This window comes from Ceratocystis lukuohia, assembly GCF_044167205.1.
Source record: "Ceratocystis lukuohia strain C4212 chromosome Unknown Supercontig3_pilon, whole genome shotgun sequence".
NCBI classification, from domain to species: domain Eukaryota; kingdom Fungi; phylum Ascomycota; class Sordariomycetes; order Microascales; family Ceratocystidaceae; genus Ceratocystis; species Ceratocystis lukuohia.
Genome location: NW_027263522.1, coordinates 2765806 through 2786442, shown reverse-complemented (window position 1 = coordinate 2786442; position 20637 = coordinate 2765806). Strand labels below are relative to the sequence as shown.

At 49.7% G+C, this 20637-nt stretch overlaps 7 protein-coding genes across 7 annotated transcripts; 2 read left to right on the top strand and 5 right to left on the bottom strand.

The window, feature by feature from the left end:
* Window positions 1–1269: 1269 nt before the first annotated feature.
* HOO65_030704 (serine/threonine-protein kinase Sgk2) lies at window positions 1270–3441 on the bottom strand (the record flags this gene model as incomplete). The annotated part of the gene is made up of 1 exon (XM_071000476.1): window positions 1270–3441. The coding sequence occupies one exon, from the start codon at window positions 3439–3441 to the stop codon at window positions 1270–1272; it is 2172 nt and encodes a 723-aa protein (XP_070860383.1).
* Window positions 3442–5177: 1736 nt separating this feature from the next.
* On the bottom strand, window positions 5178–6249 carry HOO65_030703 (amino acid transporter arg-13; the record flags this gene model as incomplete). Its single annotated transcript, XM_071002294.1, has 2 exons — window positions 5178–6068; window positions 6148–6249. The coding sequence occupies 2 exons, from the start codon at window positions 6247–6249 to the stop codon at window positions 5178–5180; spliced, it is 993 nt and encodes a 330-aa protein (XP_070860382.1).
* Window positions 6250–7484: 1235 nt separating this feature from the next.
* On the bottom strand, window positions 7485–9584 carry HOO65_030702 (Pre-mRNA-splicing ATP-dependent RNA helicase PRP28; the record flags this gene model as incomplete). The annotated part of the gene is made up of 1 exon (XM_071000475.1): window positions 7485–9584. The coding sequence occupies one exon, from the start codon at window positions 9582–9584 to the stop codon at window positions 7485–7487; it is 2100 nt and encodes a 699-aa protein (XP_070860381.1).
* Window positions 9585–9998: 414 nt separating this feature from the next.
* Window positions 9999–11717, top strand: HOO65_030701 (mitochondrial 54S ribosomal protein mL59; the record flags this gene model as incomplete). Its single annotated transcript, XM_071002092.1, has 3 exons — window positions 9999–10540; window positions 10612–10712; window positions 11335–11717. The coding sequence occupies 3 exons, from the start codon at window positions 9999–10001 to the stop codon at window positions 11715–11717; spliced, it is 1026 nt and encodes a 341-aa protein (XP_070860380.1).
* A 663-nt stretch (window positions 11718–12380) lies between these two features.
* On the bottom strand, window positions 12381–13493 carry HOO65_030700 (14-3-3 protein; the record flags this gene model as incomplete). Its single annotated transcript, XM_071002280.1, has 4 exons — window positions 12381–12500; window positions 12580–12650; window positions 12747–13295; window positions 13427–13493. The coding sequence occupies 4 exons, from the start codon at window positions 13491–13493 to the stop codon at window positions 12381–12383; spliced, it is 807 nt and encodes a 268-aa protein (XP_070860379.1).
* Window positions 13494–17702: 4209 nt separating this feature from the next.
* On the top strand, window positions 17703–18211 carry HOO65_030699 (uncharacterized protein; the record flags this gene model as incomplete). Its single annotated transcript, XM_071002421.1, has 3 exons — window positions 17703–17830; window positions 17956–18087; window positions 18181–18211. 3 exons carry the CDS (start codon window positions 17703–17705, stop codon window positions 18209–18211), a joined length of 291 nt encoding a protein of 96 aa, XP_070860378.1.
* A 402-nt stretch (window positions 18212–18613) lies between these two features.
* Window positions 18614–20634, bottom strand: HOO65_030698 (Nuclear pore glycoprotein p62; the record flags this gene model as incomplete). Its single annotated transcript, XM_071002009.1, has 2 exons — window positions 18614–18754; window positions 18928–20634. The coding sequence occupies 2 exons, from the start codon at window positions 20632–20634 to the stop codon at window positions 18614–18616; spliced, it is 1848 nt and encodes a 615-aa protein (XP_070860377.1).
* Window positions 20635–20637: the final 3 nt, after the last annotated feature.

Genomic DNA, 20637 nt, shown 5'->3' with positions numbered 1-20637 from the left:
CGGAAGCAGTGTGGTTGGTATCGTCTCCCACTACCACTCTTGGGCAATCACCGGTTGCAGGTGTGCGTCGGCTTCAAGTATCTCCTATGACTTTTGAGGGTCCGGCTCAGCAGCCAGGGGGCTTTTCCGCCTGCTGTTGCCCAAAGGCGTCCTTGTTGGGTATGGTTCCAGGTGTTTTTGGTCTGCGACGACCACGTGTAAACTAGTCTAAAAGGCTGCCGGCTTTCGGCCCGGGGGGTAGGCCCCGGCGGAGTACAGCGGTTTTGTCCTTCCATATGCATGGCTGTTGCCGCATGGTGTAATCTTTTTCCCGTTGTGCTGGTGGTCGGTAGTAGAGCTCCCTCAGCACCCCAGCACCTTCTCATGGAGCCCTCCTCGACATCTCCTTCCTATCCTGCAAACGTTTCCTCCTTCCCTCCCTTCTCTCTTCCCCTTCCATTCGATCTGCTCGCGGTTCAAGGGCAGCATGAACAGCACATATCTTCAGCTTCAGCTACCTGCCTTGTGTAGATCTTACTGCGCGGAGAATGATGCTCCCATAGGCTAGCTGCAGGCAAGCAGTGTGATCCATCCACCCTTAGAGATTGTCGCTCGACTCTAGCCAAGTCCCTTCGATTAGCCTCTCCCGCCCTACTACAGCCATTGCACACACATGGTTGCCGACAAATGGCCATGTCTAATCCTCCCCTTCTGTCTTTGCAAGACTTTTTGCGGTATTGTCAAGCTTCTGCCAAGACGCCGAGAGGCCACAGCTTTGACTTGTAGCCAAGGTTTGCGGCCTACATGCCCCCCACTAACTCGTAAGCCACTTGATCGAGCCTCTACAAGAATGAGATCAAAGCCGGCCACATGCGTGACCTTTTGCCTTTGCTTTCAAACATAGTAGGCTGTAGTTAGACTCATTAGCTCAAGCAGTCGTTTCCAACTCGGATATATGGCAAGCATGACCCGCCACCACAGCACTTAACCTTACACCCTTGTTCTGCCTTAGTGCTTCTCTTGCAGTATCGATATCTTATTAGATTGTGTGAAGGGCAAGATAAGTGATGAAAAGCAATGATGGGATCTGTGCAAATGCTGGCAAAGAAGGACTCGGTTAGGACATGTGGTATAAGAATGCACTGGACAAGTACGGCGATGGAGGCTTTACGCCTTCAACCGTCAGATGACAGTGACATATTCACTTACCCAGCTGTTTACCATCATGACTTCCTTCCTACAAGGTCACATATCCCTGCATGTAGTGGTAAAATAATTGTTTGGCATTAGCTAGAGCTTGCTGATAGCCTTGTCCAAGGCAGTTATTATAGGATTGTAAAGTTGGTCAGGGTCTCCAATAGGTGTTCCAAGGTTCATCCACATGTCCTTGTTATAAGGAAAAAGGATATTCCTGATCTTCAGGCAGACCGGCTTCACGACATCCAGCGCCTCTGGAAATTCCGCCATAATCTTTTTAAGACCATTTACAGCCATATAACCTTGCTTAAATCGTGCTCTATCTTCGAATGTCCCAATGTCCCATTTCCGGAGGCGGCTTTTCTTGCGCGGGATCTCTTCACCAGCGAATCCATTACTCCATGCTTGGCGTGCGCACATCCAAAGCAAGACATAGAAGAACGACTTGAGGTCGTGGCGGTAGGTGTGATCCTTTTTGCGCAGTACCTCTATCGCCATAAACTGCATCGTGCCGGTCCGGTGCCGTGCCCGGCTCGGTTCACTGTCTAGTACTTTGGCCAAGTCAAGATCGATGAGCATGCCCTTGAAGCCATTGGCTATTTCCGGGTTGGTGATAATAATGTTGTTTGGGGAGATGTCGCGGTGCAAGATCTTACCAGTGACAAAGAGAGACCGATGCGCTTTGATCGCATCCCGCTCAGACTCCAGCAATTCCTTGATGGTTCTAAAGTCGCTGATGACACGACCGGCTGGTGAGACGACAAGGCAGGAGTAGTTCCTGTTCTCCCACAGATTCTCGCCAGGTGTGTACAGACTCGGCTTCGTATTGCTAGACCGCCGCCTCTTTGACCCAGATGCATTGCTAGAAGTGTGGTCAGCTGAAGATTTGCGCTTGGTTGACATGCTCATGGTTGATAGTGAATCGTGAAAGTAAACGTCCTCGCTCCGAAAAGGGTGGGCTGCGGAGAATCGGAGTCCTTCCCACATCTCTGCAATAGTAGTGATTTGACGATGTGCCACAACCCTAGCCACGCCCTCGACACCCATCGCTTCCGCCCGTTTCAGGTGTTCGACCTCAAGCTTCCGCTTATCCGACGTCCACGAAAATTTGGCAACGTGGCTGTCCTGCGTCTCGTAGCATGTCGTCCCGCGACACACAATGGCTTTCTGTTGAATCAGTGCCTTGTCCAGCCGGAGCCTTGTTTCTTTGCCATTTGCATCATCCAAGGTGACGTAGCGATGCCCATCCCGCCGCTCCATTAACGTATCTAGGCCCATAGTATCATCATCCATTGTAGCATAGCCAACAAGGGCACGCGCAAATTTGTCTGGCTCGTCGTGGATGTCGAAGGTACCCGAGCTGTACGCCCCTGACCGATCGAAGATCCAGAGTTCCATGTTGAAAGCATAAAGAGTGAAGGCGTGGACGAATCGGCGGGTCGGCTGGTCAGTGAAGACACCCTGCACATGGCGTGTGAGCCGAAGGAAATCGACCTCGAATCTGCTTGGGTGGTAGGACTTCTTCTGCCCCCCCACAACAAGGACATTCTTGTACCAAAGTGTGTCACTCCCTTCCACAGCTGGCCTCTGCAAGAAAAGGTCCATCTGTCCTTTTTGCTCTTGGAACTGGTTGGCGGTCTTGGTGGTGTGGAACCTGTACGGCGCGTGGTCCAAGAAGCGCTCTTCCAGAGAGCGAAGCCAGTCCCAGACCAGCTTTTCGTCACGCACCTTCGGGAAGGTCGTCCATTTCTTTCCATCGTGCGCGGTCAACACCCCCTCGAGCATTGCCTCCTGTTCTCTGCGCCACCTCTTGGGATCAAAGAACTTCTCCCAGAAGCCCCCCACATTGCGGAAGGTGCAGTTCTTTATCTCTTCAAAAGTTCCTCTGGATGTCGAGGCGATGCTGGCGGGGATAGCAGTGGGAATGCTAAGGTTGTTGATGATGTCGAATACAGCTTCCCAGATGTCGGTGTCAGCAGATTCGTCAACGACATGGCGGACAAGAGGATGAAATTCGTCGAGTCCAACTGCACCCTTTCGGACACCCTGTTGAATTGACGATAATTTGGCCTCCACTTCACCGTTTCCATCAAGAAAAGGAAGGCAGAATCCCGCTGGAGATCCAAGAAGAGCTCCTAGGAGGCCTATTACATCTTTGTGCAGTGGATTGTCGACGTCGACGCGTAATCTTTCTCGAAGATGGTCAAGCCTATTTTCGAGACGGTTTTCTGAAATGATTTTGATCTGCTCTTCTGTGAGGGCCATTTTGAGTCAAAGTGCAGCGCGGTGATGGGTTTAGCGGACAAGATTGAAGGACTGAGATGGAAAGTCACAACACAAAACAAGGCAGACGCAACGCATCACGTGATACTTGTGGCGATAAGGTCGTTGTCAGGCCGGTGGTGTGAGCCGTCAGAACTGGGGCATCCAATACTCCTAAGACAAGCAGTAAGGTCCCAGCAGTGCTTTCTCTGCTCAAGTAGTATAAATAAAAATAACAAGGCAAGGCAAGGCAAGGCAAGGCAAGGCAAGGCAAGGGCTACAATGCAGAGTCGGGGTTGAGGCCTCGACAGGTGAATACAAAGCGAGGGTGAGAACGAAGATCCAAAGAAGGCCTGCCATTTTCTGGGTTATTGTACTATTTATATTTAACGTCTAGCTACTGTTGTTTCACAGCATGAAATGGGGGTCTTTTGTTTGCTTGCACCATTTAACGTCCACCTACTGGTTTTCCATAGCAATACAGCGGGATGGAATCAGCGTGGTCTATCCCCTATCCCGAAAGCTAGCAGCAGCCTTCTAAACTAGTTTTTCACACACGCAGTCGGTTGCTGCGGACCAACAAGGCCAACTAATCTAACCGCTATGCCCTCGGGATACGCTGAATAGTGAGTCGTTCCGGCTTTCATGCTGGACTCCGCAAAGTCATGGGTGGTGGTGATACTTGAAATATACCCATTCTTGCAACTGCCAGTCCTGGGACATGACGTCATCAACCTGCTTCTGTCTAGTGCGCCGTTGTATTACTACGAAATAACTATGGGGAGACGTGAAATCATGCAAATGAGCAAAAGCGGCTGTGGGATATTGATTGAAACGAAGTATCACAACTAGTTTTCATAAATGGAGTAAGGCAGCCCATGGACGTTAATAACATAAGTAAGGGTTACCAGGATTGCCGACCCTGATCCAGCTCACCCAAACGCTAGGGTTATCATCAAACATAAAGGCCGGCCCATAGTGATGGATATATAAATCGGTTGAGATCTGCTCTTAAGGCAAGACATGGATAGATAAGGAACAACTTCAATAATCACCCATTCCTTCTTCTTCTCTTTACAGAATATCCAGTACGTCCTCCTAATATCTACTGTTACTGACGGATCTTCTGATAAAGCTTCTAAATCCACCAATAGCAGGCCCTCTCAAGACTTTCCTCCTTCAAAATGGATAACCCTAGGCAACCCTACATAATGACACCCAATATCGACCAAGACTACCAATACGAAAAGACGATGACACAGTGGAGTGGGCGGTTGCATCAGCGAGCGCCCCGTCAGATCGCGTCCAAGAGAACGAGATAGGCGATGGCTGCCCGAGCGCATCCATTGAAACCGAGGTAGAGATGGTGAGGGTAAGTGACACGGTGGTCCCATTCGAAGAAGAGCCAAAGGGGGGCGCATGTAGCCGCCGCCTTATTATCTATCTATTCATTATCCGAAAGAACGAAAGAGAAGAAAGAATCAAATTCAGGAATTACAGGATTCCACAGCAATCCATCTATATATCCTAGACCATATCTATATGTCTAGCTATCCGCAACAAGTTCCCATTAGAAAAGAAAGAGAAAAAAAGAACGCCGTAACATGTATAGGTCGTGATATGCAGAACAATAAAACATATGCCAGCAGTTTTGTTGTTGCGAGGTAAGCTGCGGAAAAGCTCAGCCACTTCGCAAACCAAACGTACCACATGGCAGCTCCCCCTCCCCCCTAAGCCTTTTAGGTCATGGGAAAGTATCGCTTTAACCCGTCATAAACCATGAAGATGAACGCTGAGCTTGGGGCTGACCTGAGACACGTGATGCCACACCCTCTGTACAGACCCCGAATGCCCATCTGTCTCCACACCGCTAAAAATTCCTGCCCGAACGAGCGTGGTTGAGCACCTGGAGTCATAGGGGCAGTTTGCATGCGCGACTTGATTGTGTCGGCAGGGAAGAACAAGAAGTTGTATGTAACGCCTGCCATTGCACCAGCCAATGCTTGCTGCCACAGTGGCAATGCTTTCGTGCGTGGTGATACCGCCTGGCCTGATACTCGCTCCAAGCTTTCGCGGCGGTGGTAGAATAACTCGGACACTGTCTCCTTTGCGCCGAACCAGCCAGCACACCCTCCCACCTCACGAATCAGCGTGCCCATCTGGCCATTCCAAAACCCGCGCACGCCGCTGTGCCGGTAAATTTCCCTAATGACGGACATGGGACGTAGGCTTTGTTTCGCCGTTGCTGAGCTCGAGTCTGGCACTTGGATCTTGCATTTGACCAGCTCTATGGGCGTCAAGACAACAGAGGTACACGCGCCAGAAAAGGCACCGGTAGCCCACAGTGCGCCAAGAGCCAATGGTTCATTTTTGCCTACAAATCCATAATCGTACATCAGAGACCGTCCCAGGCCCTCGAAGAAAAAAAGGCAGCTGTTTTCTACTGCAGCACCAACTAAAGGGGCACTAATACCGCGGTACAGGCTGGCAACACCATCTGCACGAATCGATTGTTTGAAGCAGTCAATTGGGCCTTTGTACTGCGGTGGCAGATGGTCGGGCTGCGATTGCAAGCGCACCTTGACTGTGTCAAACGGGTACTCGATGAGTTTCCCCACGATTCCAGCTGCCTAGAGAGAGCGGGCGAGGGTTAATATCTGCTGATAAGGCAAAAGGGGAACAGCAGCGGGTGAGTGAGTCAAAACATACCGAGCCGTAAGCCAGATCCTCCACTACACGGATAGCACCAGATGACGGCTCTGGGCTTGGCGAGAGATCAGCATTAGATTGTTGTCTTGTTAGGGCGTCCATGGCTTCCAGATGCGCGCGTCTCTCTCTTTCCTTCTTCTTTTTCAGGCGTTTTTTTTTCCTTTTTTACTCGAGAGCAAGGACGAGCGCAATAGGAGAATCAAACAAAGGGAGGGAGGGAAAAAAGAGCAAGAGTAGGTAGCCAAATCAAAAATAATGGTGGAAGGAAATTTGACGACTTTGACCAGGGAGGATCCAGAGCGCTATTTGAGCTATGGCTAAAAGTGGAGATCCCACGTTTTGCCAGTGGGTTTGGTGTTAGTTACCAATGAAGGCCGGTGAATGAGGCCCGTTTAGGGGTGGCTGGTGGTGACGGAGTGGTGAGTGCGTAAGTGTCTATGTGGTGATCGTGGCTTCTTTTCGTGATTGAGACGAAGGGTAGGAAAGATGGAAAAATAAACGCTGAGACAGGAATCCTGGGAATTTGGAATAAAGAAGGGCGCAAGACGACGAGCAGCAGGAATTTTCTTATGAGGATTTGTCTGAGATGACTGAAAATGACTGAGAAAGGGCGCATGTCTTCATTTGCTCCGATGCCAGGGCTTCGATGTCCCGCAGTTTGTACTACCAAGACAATACAGCACGCACAAAATAAGGCGAGAAAAACATGAAATTGTAGAAAAGTTAGGACAGGAAAAAAAGGAGGGAAGCAGTTTTCAGGACTATCAGGCCTAACACGAAGCAATAGTGCCGATGAAGGAGAAGAAAAAGAGAAAAAATACCACTACAGCATAGCCTAGCAAGACGCCGGCCCCGGATGCGTCGTACCTTCCTGCTATTATTATGCGGTGTGGCTACTTTCGCTCTTTCCTAGGCCACAAACATGAATGTGGCTTTTCGTTATCAGATGGACTGCAAGACGTCGGAAGAATGAGGGCAAACCCCCCCGCGCAAAGTAGTAGCGCTAGAAAAAGGGAAGGAAACAGGCAAGGAAGGGGCCGGTAGCAAGTCACAAAGAAGGCAAGAGCCGACCCGGAGTGGATAAGATGCAACAAACCGCCGAGTCTAGTTCCTTCCTCCGCAATCCTGTCCCTGTATTGTGCATGCACATGAAGAAATTGCACCAGTGTACTACAGTATATCTGCACTGTATTGCTCTGCTACTGTTATAGTAATTTTATCTCAGACCCCAAAAGCAATACCACCACAACGGCCAAAGCCACCGCCACAGCCACAAACAACACACGTCCATTAGCATTGCTCAATCAACAAGCCTGTTTAGCCCCACCCACATCTCTCTATTCTAGTGGCTTCTGCTGTTTCATGCGATTTGGCTTTTGCTGGGCCGCTTCGTGGCGTCTCAGCTCATCTGGCACCTTGGAAATAGAGCTCTTGGATAGGATCTGCTTGAGGTCGTACAGCACATCCGAATCCTCGTTACCCAAAAACGTAATGGCCACACCACTCTTGCCTGCACGGCCAGTACGTCCAATACGATGCGTGTAACTCTCGATATTGGTAGCCATGTTGAAGTTAATGACCAGACTGACGTCAGGCACATCAATACCACGACCCGCCAGATCGGTAGCAACCAAAATCTGCGTCTGGCCGTTGCGGACCGATGCCAGAGCTGCTTCTCGCTGCTCCTGTGTTTTGCTACCATGCAATGTGACCACTGACATACCCATGTGCTTGATTTCACGCGCAACTGTCTCACAGTTACGCTTGATGTTGACAAACACGATAATAGGCGGTGCGTACTGGTGTGACATGATAATGTCCTTGAGACGCGCCTTGCGGCGGTCTTCGCCAGATACAAACTCCACTCTCTGCTCTACCGTATCTACCGCCTCGCCAGCGTTACCAATCGTAACAATTGCCGGTCGCCGGAGATATTTCTTGGCAATACGCTCTACCTGTGCCGGCATAGTAGCTGTGTACATCATCGTCTGCCGGTATCGGTCGCGACCGCTGATATATTGCTTCATAGCTAGCGAGTCTTCGGCGTCCTCAGTGTCGGGCTTTTGGTTGGATAGCGGCAGGGCATCTAGAATCTTGTTTACGGGCTCCTCGAACCCCAAATCAATCATGCGGTCGGCTTCGTCCATGATCACATAGCAGCATTGCGCAAAGACAATCATCCGCCGTTCAATACAGTCAACAAGACGACCAGGTGTGGCCACGATAATGTGCGCGCCGTCTCGTAACGCATAGGCCTGCTCCTCAAGGGAGTGACCACCAACAATGCTAACAACACGGTAGCCCATTGGCCGGGCAAACCGCCGAGCCTCCTTTTCAATTTGCTGCACCAACTCACGTGTCGGTGCCATGATAAGTGCGTAAGGCCCGTCGTTTTTGTTAGCCTCCGTTAATGGTGGTAGGTCGGAGATATAAACTAGTAGTGGAAGTAGAAACGCTAGCGTCTTACCCGAACCTGTCACGGCAACACCAATGAGATCGCGGGCTTGTAAAGCAATAGGAATCGCTGCTCTCTGGATAGGCGATGGCTCATCGAAGCCTACCGAGTCTAGAATATGCAGGATATTGTCTGGCAGATCTGACTCGCGCCAACTTCGCATAGGGTCGGGAAGGCCGCCTCCTTTTGTTGCAATACCAAAGTCCTCTTTGAAGATACGCCAATCTCGTTGTTTCATCTCCGACAGCTTCTTCTTTGACCAGTGTCGGCCCATGCCTGTCTTATTGTCCTTTTCAATAGCCCGTTCCCGGCCTCGGTAGAATTCTCGTAACAATTCCTGGCCACGCTCACGGCCAGTCTCTGGATCTTTTTGTTCAATGAACTTGATCTGCTCCTTAAGTCGCTCCTCAGCATTTGCATCGAAGCGCTCGTCCCACGTGTAGAACTGCTTAGGTGCCGAGCGTTGTTGCTTCCGCGGAAGTTCGGTTATGGTATCGGTGCGGGTGGTGTCATCTTCGGGACTCCAGTCGAAGTTGAACTGCTCGCCGGCACGAGTGCGCTTGCGCTTAACGACAAACTTGGATTCTTTGTTCACGTCAGGGCCCAGGTAGTGCTCACGCCACTTGCGCTCCTCTGTTATGTCGGCTTGAGTGAGGCCAGCAGCGAGCCACTTCTTCGTGTCAAACTTTCCAGTTCCGCGCTCGGCACGCATAGCTTCGTGAGCTGCAGAAATAGTTCGTGGAGTCGGCGTTGAAGTAGGGGTCTTGGCTTTTTCGCCCTGCAGCCATTTTCGGTCGCGCTCTTCGGCAATAGCTTTCGACTGCTGTTTCTTGAGCTCCTCCTCTTCCTTCTGCTTCTTAGCCAGAGCTTCGCGCTGGGCCTTGGGAATCCATCTGGGCTTGCGGGCAGCTTCTTCAGCTTCTTTTTTCTTTTTGAGAAAGTCGTCGAGGTCGAACTTGGGTTTCTTGGCTGAGGGTTCCATTGTCAATAGTCAACAAGGCTAAAAGAAAAAAAATTCAGAGAGATATTCAACCGTACGTAGTATTTATTAAGGGCACAGGAGTCTCGGAGTGCAGTTAGCCATTTAACTATCTACATATCGAGACATCTTCTGCAAGGCTGAAAGGAGCCATAAAAAGATTCCCAGTCCAGTCGGTCGGGCCCCACCTATTTTCCCACGTCCCCTCGCATATAATTGGTTGCCAAATTAACAAGCCACAGCCTTGCGCCACTAAGAATTCGACATCACCAAACCCACCAAATTCTTGTAGAGCATTGGAAGAAACTGCTAAACGTTATTTTGGCTTTGCGCCTTTTCGCATATCCTAGTTTTTGTCCCGGCCAAATCAAGTGGATTTGTTGGCTGTTTCTCTTCCCAACCGACCACCCGCCCAAAATGTCAAACTCTGCAAGCAATCTTGTGGCCTTGGCCAAAACCCTGCCTCAACCTCTACTACGCTTTCTCTCACGGTACCCTCCCGCGATAATCCAATCTGTAGGCTCGACCGACACGGGCGCTGCAGCCAAAACTGGCTACCAACAAGACCGGCCAAACCCGTTCCTGTACTACAAGCACCCCGTGACCGGCAAGTGGAACGACCCCGTGTACTCGTTACGACGACAGGCGGAGCTCGTCAAGATGGCCCGCGAGCACGGCGTCGAAGAGCTGTTGCCCGAGGGCCCCAAGTCGACGGCCAACACGCTTGGAAAGAGAGTTGAGCATGGTCTTCGTGTGCGTGGTACTGGTGTGGGCCAAAAAGTCAAGGGTCACTCTTTCGAGAGACAGCTCTACAACAAGTGGGTGGATCACACTGGGGATGAAGATGAAGGCAACACTGGCGCTTGGGAATGGACGGTAGCTAACAAAGGGGATTTAGGATTGCCAAACGGAGAGAAGCCATGCTTGCCATGCCCAAACTCATCACAGAATGGAAGAAGGTATGTTCTGGCGCTGCTCGGGAAGCTGTACAAATACAGTTTAGTACTAACCAGCCTCTACTCTTCTTTAGACGGGCAAACGGTGGTGGAAGCGGTTCCCCAAGATCTAGTCTGTTTCCTTTCACATCGGACCAGATGTCATTCCTGTCCAGTCTCGGTTTTACTCCATTTTGTATTGTACTATATTGTTGCTTCCTTGGCCTTTTTTATCATTCCTTCCACCGGCTGCGTCCTCAAGTACGTAAGCAGTGGAATTTGTACTCTACCGCAGAAAAGAATATTGCGACTTTTTCCCACCCATTGCGATATTGCAAGCTATCCAGTGCCTTAAACAGAAACGTACTTTGTCTAACATGTGCTTTTTTAAATGTTGTATGCTTTAGCTTTTGGCCGTAAGGGTGATAACAAATTCTAGTGGCCGCCTAATGACTAATGTGGATCCCCCACTACTATCATGGACCTCTTGCTACTCAAAATGTTCCTGCAAATAAGACCTCTCGAGCCGCTTCGTTTCTTTTTTTTTTTTTCTCGTGAAAGATTTTGTTTATGCAACTCAGCATCTTAGGCACAGTCAGTCTGGTTCAATTCCATCTCTCTGTCTATGAGTACTTCCTTGTCATAACCCTAATAAAATTTACTGACATCACCCCCTGAACAACGGCTGAAGCCTAATATGGGTGAACCGACGTATTATGAGATCTTAGGCATATCTCAATCGCTATTATCTTCCCAAGAAGATATATCTGGCATTCTCAAGCGAGCCTACCACCGTGCTTTACTACAAAATCATCCAGACAAGGTCACTTCTGCGTCTGCGTCTCCATCCACCTCCACACCTGTCAAACTATTCACTATTGACGAGATATCTACGGCATATAAACAACTCTCCACGTCTTCGCTCAAAGCTGCGTATGACAAAGCCCTTTTGACGGCCCCAACCTCCCGGCCTCAGCGTAGAGATAGTTTCCAAACTGCCGAGGCTGTCGACCTTGACGACTTGGAATTTGACACTGCGACTGAGACCTGGTCGCGCTCGTGTCGCTGTGGGAACGATCGCGGGTTTTCTTTTGGCGAGCAGGATCTCGAGGACGCAGGAGATAGTGGCGAGTTGTTGGTGGGTTGTCTGGATTGCAGTTTGTGGCTCAAGGTGCATTTTGCAGTGGTGGAGGACGATTGAGTGAGCGAGCATGCGCGAGAGAGTTGGCTAACAACCTACGGCAAATCGCGCATGCCCGGATGTAAGAGAATGGAAAGCATGGCGTCATAGCAAGATAGGATACTAGCTAGATAGATGAGATGATACCTCCCTCCGCATATAAAAGTTATGTTTCACTTTGTCACTACTCGCCGTTCTCAATCGTGCAGTTGATTTCACATTGCACGAACAGCTTGTGACATACGCGGAAATGATGGAAGCTGTCTCAAACTTTGAGACTAATACCTCGTGACACGCCGTGTAAACTTAAGAAAACTATGCCCGGGAATGCCAGGTATGGGTAGGGCAGGTAGTGTTTGACTGAAGTGAGATCAATAATAAAAAGTATGACTCTAGTCTATAGAACATAACAATGGCGGGAAAGACGAAATCAACAGGCATGAAAATGCAACCTCCAAGGTGCAAAAAGTAGAATCAGGCAAGACAGCACATCAAGAAGGGCGAAGCGAAGCACAGGGAAAGGGGGAAGGAGGAGTAGTCCATTTCATAGTCAACTAATCCGTAGACATAGGGGAACGGGAATTTCACAGGGCCCAAGAGGATAATTGTGTCTTTGTTTGTCAACGACGCATCAATTAAGTTACCACGCCGCTATCTTGGGTTTTAATAACGAGATTCCAAGGATTACTCAGGCTTGGCCTCCTCGGTCTCGGCGGCAGCCTCAGCAGGCTTGGCTTCTTCGGCAGCAGTCTCAGTCTGGCCAGCAGGGAGCGAAGACTCGGCCTCGGAAGAAGTCCACAGGGTCTGTAACAAGAGAGATAAGTGTTAGTCATGTGGCCTACAAATCGACATGGTTAGGACAATAGGGTAATGATTAACATACCAGGTTGTCACGGAGAAGCTGCATGATAAGAGTAGAGTCCTTGTAGCTCTCCTCAGACAGGGTATCCAACTCTATATGGAGCGAAAAAAAAAAAGAGACGGCGTTAGTATTGGTATACATAGGATCAGAACTTGGCTGTGACTATATTTTTCAATTAAAAAACTTACCAGCAATGGCGTCATCAAACGCCTGCTTGGCCAGATGGCAGGCCTGGTCGGGGGAGTTGAGAATCTCGTAGTAGAACACGGAGAAGTTCAGGGCAAGACCCAGACGGATGGGGTGGGTAGGAGGGAGCTCGCTAGCAGCAACCTCGGTAGCGGCCTTGTAGGCTTCCAAGGACTTGTCGGCAGAGTCCTTGCGGCGGTCACCAATGGCAAACTCGGCGAGATAACGGTGGTAGTCACCCTTCATCTTGTGGTAGAAGACTTTAGACTCGCCGCTCTTGGCAGAGGGGATCAAGTGCTTGTCGAGAACATCGAGGATGTCGTCGCAGATCTTAGCTAGCTCAGCCTCAATCTTGGTGCGGTACTCCTTGATCAGAGGAACCTGGGTAGAGCTACCTTTGCTCTCCTCCTTCTGCTCAATAGAGGTAACGATTCTCCATGAAGCACGGCGGGCACCAATGACGTTCTTGTAGGCGACGGACAGCAGGTTGCGCTCCTCGACGGTCAAATCACGGTCTTCGGACGCAACGATCTTCATGTTGTCAACCATCTCTGTGCAGCGAGGGCACGAGGAGAAAAAAGGGCCACAGGTTAGCAAAAAATGCAGATAGTGGGTGGTATATCGAATTAAAGTAATATCGCATTGCTTTAATAGTTGGCATCGAAATGGATCGGAAACTTACCCTCGTAGCGCTCAGCCTGTTCGGCCAGCTTAGCCAGGTAGACGGCATCGTCGTGAGAGGCAGACATTTTGATGTGTGGATTGTGTGATTGTTGTCGAAGTGACTGAGGTTGAAAAGTCGAGAAGATTAGCAACTTGCAGTTGGCAGAGTACAGCAAGAAATAGAGAGGGAGGACAATTAGACGAAGGGGAGAATGAAAGAGAAGGCTTGATTGATTGTGAGTGCAGGAGTGTGAGTGCAAAAAGATAAGAAAGAAGGAAGTGCAGCAAAGGAGACAAGGCGGCGGGCAAATCAAGTAGGATTGGAGTATGGAGATCGGTGAGGCTTGCGAGTGGATGGGCTAAGCGGGCGGGCTTCCTTGTTGCTTTAATCGATGTGGGAGTGACATAGCAACCAAGTTCAACAGCACAACACAAAGTTGTGTGCTGTGCGTAGCCTACAGAAGGGTGAGTGGGTGGCCTGGCCTGGCCTGGCCTGGCCTGTTTATAGCACAGAACAAGCGGTAACATAGCTCTGCAGCAGACAGCAGCTCATTAGACTTGGCCAGACCTAGGTTTGACCTAACTAGGTATAGGCCTGTTTGCGCTGAGCCAGGGTGTGAGGTGAGCGAGGGCGGGGAGGGACAGAAAAAGTACGAGGACCAAATGTATGTATGCTTTGCTGGCTGCATCGCCGCCTATTTGATCGATATCCACAATCCAGCCATTGACCAAAAGAACAATTCAATTGCAAAAGCCAAGAAGCCGAAGCCGAACCCAATGGAAGTAAGCTGGACGCTATAGTCGTGGCGTATCGCCACTATATTTTTTTAATTTTTTTTTTTCTTTTTCATTTTCGTCTGTAGTTTCCGACATAAGCAGGCTCCCAGAAGAACAGAAAGAGGGCTGGACAGCTGGCTGTCTGGTGACTAAATTGGCCATCGTCGCCATCCACAAATGTGAACAGGGTGTTGGTGGGGTATCTTGCGACTACGCAGACAAAGCTCCTAGTCAGGCAACCGGTCCGCTCTATAGGGGATCGCAATCGGGCTGGAGGCTTCGCTGGCGGAGACACAAGACAGGGCGGTCGAATTGAGCGAAAACGAAAGAGATCGATGATGACAGCACTTGATTTTGGATGGGTCGCTGATGTTAAGAGAACGAGTAGGCTGATTGATTGGCTTTTGAATTGGATTGATCTGACGACGGCGTGTTGTTTTTTACATTTCTCGAACTATAGTCAAGACCGATCTTTTTATTCTCCGGAAGAGCCCAAAATATATTCGAAGCACGGCAATGGCAAGAGGCGATACATCGATCTCAACAGATAGGGTAGATGTAGATGGGTAGGTTTGATGGGAGGAGGGACAAAGGAGGAGGGAAGAGCAGAGGATAGATAGCGAAGCAAAGCGATAAAATGGAGCTTTTGACTCAAAATCACGAACATACCTAAGAAAGAGATGGTTGTAATTAGAAAAGAAATATGTGCAGTCAACTGCAAGAAACAGACAACAGTCGCGATAGCAGAGAGCAAGAAAAATCAGGGAGGGTTGAGAATTGTTGGAGAACAAGAGGGAAAAAGAGGAAGAGGAAGTACTGCCAAAGTGAAAACGAAAGAAGTGGGCTAGGGATTGGGAGAAGAGCAAAAAGACGAGAAGGAGAAAAGAAAACAGCGAGGCAGGCAGTAGAAGGATAGGGAAGGTACCTACCTGCCTACTTGGCACAAGGAAGCGACCAGAAAGCAGCAAGCAGCAAGGCAACAAGCAGCGACAGCATAAGCTTGTTCGAGTTTTGCACTAAGAGACATGCCGCTGTTAACTATAGCGCATTGTATATGTGTAAGGAGGAGGGGGGTGTACTTTCTCTAGGCAGTAATTCGCTAAGTGTGACAAAGTATCTTTCACGTTCCGCCTCCCTTGGCTTGGGCTTCTCTGCTAACTGCTCAATGCTAGTATTACTACAATAAGCTCTGCGAAGGATACAGAACCCCTCTCAATACCGCCCTTAAGCTGGCGCTTGCTAAATATATGGTTTTCCTCTTGGTTTTGTCGCTGATAAAGCCAAACTAGTCGACTTGATTTGTCGGAAGCGAGGGCAACTTCCCATGCCCTTTTCGTGCCTGCCTCACATTTTCTCTTTTTTCACTCGTGCCCATCTACAGGGCCAACCAAACAAGATTGGAGGTCGAGAAGGTGGGAAAGGTGGGGCAAAACACGCTGATCAAGACTGGCATGCTTCCTTGTCCTTCTTTTCTATTCTACCAAGAGTTTCGTTGTGGTTAGTTGGCCAACTGCCGTCCCCTCCCCCTCCCCCTCCTCCCCCAGCAAAGATCAATGATCAGGAAGCAGGCCTAGCGATGCTAAATTCTCAGCCAGGTGTGCAACTTGTCGACCAAATAATGGGGCAAATTGTGGACGTAAAAGGAAGTTTTAGCAATGCTGATAGTATCAATTACGATGAGACAAGACAACAGGCACAATACGAGACGAGACAGAACGGTCTCGCAACCGGAAGATGACGAAACGATGGAGGCAGCAAATCGACGAAACAAGGCACGGACCCGAGCCCCAAGCACCGTAGTTAGTTCTAAGTTCTAGAACAAGACTACTAAAAGAGCCTCCGACCCTCGCCCGCCTATAGCACGCAGGCCCATCAAGCCACACAACAGTTACAATTGGCATCTGACTGCTGCTCAGCCCTGCTGGAAGTCGGAACAGCCCTCATGTGTAACAAGGTTACAGTGACATAGAATGTAGACTAGACTGGCTCTATCTTCCATCCCACGACGCCCGTGAATCAATGCTCAACATCCACCAAATGTCGAGTCGTTGCCAAATGGCTCCTAAGAGAGCATTTAGGTTAGCCTTGGCATTCTGTAGGACCGATCGTTTGATGGCATAGTTGCCGATAAGCTAACCTGCACTCAATCGGCTTGCTTGTTGTCCTTTCTCTAGCTATTCTATAGTGTATTTTGCAAGCATGCATATAGTACAATGCATTGTAATTGTCTTGCCTAGTTCTCTGAACATTGAATTTCCATTCCTCTCCCCCCCGAGCTTCTCGTTCCCTCTCACAGCCTGTACTCTTTTTTTGTATTTGCTCTTGGCTTCTAGAGTATCAGAGGCCAAAGTCGTGCCTTTTTTGTTCTTTCTGCAAGCTCATTTGTTCGCTGCTGTCTTTTTTGCTTTGGACTTTCCGACAATAATACCAAGACAGGCCAATTAGTGAGGCTTCCCTGCGTCACTGGGTCTCCCTTGATTAACTCCGCCACTTATGAGAGCGAAATCAAGAAAGTCTTCGTATTGAACAGAAGAGCTAGCTTTTGAGGAAAGACTGACTACTGTCCTTATCACAAGGGGATGGGTTTGCATCAATGCGATGCAATTCTATGCTATGCGACTACACGCCACGCCACGCCACGCCACGCCACTCCGCTCCGCCCCACATCCATTCCACGATGTGAAAAATGTTCATGACATCAGCCGCCAGTAACTCACAACAGAATAAAGAATGGGTTGGTATCTTGGTCACAAGGCCTTCTTCGGCAATGTCCCCCCAGGGAAAGCCAGCAAACCCAAACCCCCAGAGTGGGGCAACAAAGACGTCAGACAGGTGCTCTTGTCCACGTGACTCTACCTCACAATGGAGGCGGCCCCTTCACCTTCCATTCTGCCGTGAAACCCGCCCCGTAGTTGTTTGCCTTGCTTTTATGGGCCACGGGCAAGCGCGGAAGAGGGAAATAGAACGGGGACGAGAACGAGAGCGAGAGCGAGAAAAAAAAGGAGAAACATCATATTTGTTATTGATTTGGTGGCTTTTACGGCAACAGCTTGCCTTTGCTCTGTCTACCTAGAGGTAGCATATCCCAGACCTGAGAAAGAATATGAATCGCGTGAATTCGTTGCCTTTGCAAATGCATCGCTTTTGGCAACTTCCCTTTTTTCCTCTTTTAAGCTAAAAAAGGGTAAATTCTAGCTATTGCTACTAGTTTCTATTCCTGCAGTTTAAAGGAAAGACACCCAATTACGTCCTGAAGCTCAAGGCAGTTAGCTGTAGCCAGTCAGCAGGTGGGATACAAGCTACAAGCTACAAAGTGACAAGTAAAAAAGCTACATAGCTACATACATATACGGGCTTTCATCTTGCTTCCCTCTCATCCTTGGTGATTCGTCTTTTTTTTTCTAAGCTCTCGCCTCACCATTCAATCGACTAATTCAAATACCAATTCTAATCCATTCATCGTGGCTCAATATTTCCCTTTCTTTACTTTACACATAAATTTGCCATTTCTCTGAACAATGATCCGCCCTTCCGTTTCCAAGGCCGCGCTTCGTGCTGTTGTTAGTGGTCCTAGAGCCTTTTCCGTATCTACCCGTGTCATGAGTGCGGGCGATGTTGGCTCCCCGTCCAAGACTGGCGGCCAAGGGTGAGTTCCGCAATCTAGGGCTGCCTAGGCCTGTTGATATACTGAGCTGTCCAGCTATTGAGGTGTTTCTGTTATCTTTTGCCCTGGTCTAGGCTAACATTCCGTCTTGTTCTTCATCTTTATAGTGATGCCTTCCAGCGTCGCGAAAAGGCCAACGAAGACTACATCGTCCGCCAGCGCGAAAACGAGAAACTACTTGCCCTGAAGAAGAAGCTTGAGGAGCAGAAGGCACACCTTCAGGAACTTTCCGATCATATGTAAGAGACATCTCGTTTTCCTCTATTCCATCCGTGTGTAGAAAGCTTGACTTCTGTAAACGTTCCCAACTAACAACTGTTTCTCTATTGTAGTGATGAGCTCACCAAGGAGGACAAGAAATAAATCGTAGCCTGCCTCATGCATCTACAGCGGCTTGATTTACTCAATTATATGCAGTAATAAAATATCCAAACCTGCGCCCTGCTCGATTACGTCTACCCATACCAACCAGCCCTTCATGCACTTGACAGCATCATTGTACACACCCCCCCCCCATGCTCGAAGCCAATGTAAAGAGACAACATTCAGGGTACAGAAGGAAAAGAGAAAAAAGACTCGCTCATGTATGTGATCTGCGGCATACGCGTATTAACCATAAGTAAACAAAACAAGAAAGCAAATAAGACAGAACAATCCCCGCCTCTTCTAGACGCATTCACTCAAACCCTCTCCCCGATGAGATCTATCAAAAGCACATACAAGCCCACGCTACGGACTTCCTAGCCCCAAACATACAGTCCTGACTTACTTGCGTGGCATGTATGAGCGGTAAAAACTTTCTGCTGCATCGTTGTCCGACATTCCGTATTGGCTGCCTAGGTTTCCGCCGGCCTTTTGGGTTGCCGCAATCTTGGCTTGAAGTGCTGCGGCGTTGGTGTCGATCCACTGTAGCTGACTGAGATGACCGTTGAGTACTCTGACAATTTGGCTGACCTAGAGACGGGGACGGAGGCAAGAGAAATTGGTTAGTAAAAACTGAAGCTCAAGCGGAACCAGCGGCAGGCAAATGCATGATACATTGCTGAGATAGTGGGCAACACAAAGAAAATAAAACTTACAGGGTCTTCCGGTCGACTGCTCTTGCTGAGCGTTGATGAAATCTCGTTGATCTCGTCTACCATCTTGCCCAGATCATGGCTCTTCTCGTCTAGCGTTTGCGATAGTTTTTCTGCCAGCTTATATGTGCGTTCTCTTTCCTGATCAGGCCCACCAAGCTGGTCATTGGCACCGTACTGCCGCGACACCATTTCCTTGACTTCACCCTCGTACTTGTCAAGCCACGCCTCAAGCTCGTCTTGCTGGCTTTCGACAGCCATCAGCTGCTTTTCAATCTCATTACTAGCCCTCTCGGCCTCAAACGTGTTGAGATATAGCTTCTGGATTTTTTCGCCATTGTCAACTAGCAGGCGATCCCAGTCGGCGACCTTGGTGGCTTGGTCCTTGAAGTCCTTCTGGTACTTGGTGAGGTCGGACGCCCAGCGGGTGATGATATCATCCATCGATTTGTTCTTGAGTCGGGGGAGTTGCGACGCGGGGCCAACAGTTGAAGCACCCAGGGCATTGGATGTCGTGGTAGTGGTGGGGTTGGTAGCGGTGGTGGTGGCAGGAGCGCCAAACATTGGCTTGGCAGGGGCGGCAGCAGTGGTTGTAGTCGCGGCGGTTGAAGGCGTAGAGGTGGTGGCTGGAGTTGTAGTACCAAGAGAACCAAAAGATAAGGCAGGCTTAGAGGGGGCAATGGTGCTAGTCGTAGTAGCGTTTTCTGTAGGCTTAGCGCCGAACAAACCACCAGCAGCGGTGGTAGTAGTGGCGGCAGAAGTAGCAGCAGCCGCCGTGGTTGCCGGTGTAGAACCGGCAGGCTTGCTGCCAAACAAACTAGGAGCAGCAGTGGTAGTAGGAGCTGAAGTGGCAGTAGTAGTGGCAGTAGTGCCAGTGCTGGTATTAGTAGTAGTAGCTTCAGCAGTCTTGTTTCCAAAGAAGTTACCAGTGGCAGGAGCAGCAGCAGGCTTTGCACCGAACAAACCTCCAGAGGCAGGCGGTGCAGAAGTAGCAGGAGTGGTGCTAGCAGCAGCCGCTCCAAAAATTGACGTAGTAGGTGCAGTAGTAGGAGTAGCTGAAGCAGTAGTACTAGAAAGGCCTAAAGATGAAGGACCAGAGGGCTTAGTGGTAGGGGGGGCACCAGCAGGCGTAGTCGAGTTGGTACCGAAAAAGCCAGGCTTCGCAGGAGTAGCAAGGCCAGTTCCTAAGCCTCCTAGACCAGCGGGCTTGACAGCTCCAGCACCGAATATGGGAGTAGGGGTGGTGGTAGAAGTAGTAGAGGTTCCAGAGGTAGCACCGCCAAATATATTGCCAGTAGCAGCCGGAGCAGAAAAAGCAGGCGTAGAGCTAGCGCCGAACAAGCCGCCAGTAGCGGGAACAGAGGTAGTGGTAGTATCAGCCTTAGCGCCGGCACCAAAGAGACCAGCACCGGAAGAAGCAGCAGGCGTAGTGGACGCTGTGGCACCAAAGAGACCACCGGAGGCTGGTGCTGAGGTTGAAGGCGTTGAAGAAGTGCCTGAAGTCGCAGAACCACCAAAGAGGCCACCACCAGAAGACGCGGCAGAACCGAATAGACCGCTACCACTGCCAGCTGCGGGGGTTGCTGGAGTAGTAGGCTTTCCAAATGTAAAGCCACCAGTACTACCAGAAGTTGTATTTCCACTACCGAAAGCTGGAGCCGGAGTGGAAGATGTGCCAGAGGCAGCAGAAGTACCAAAGTTGAAACTCATTGT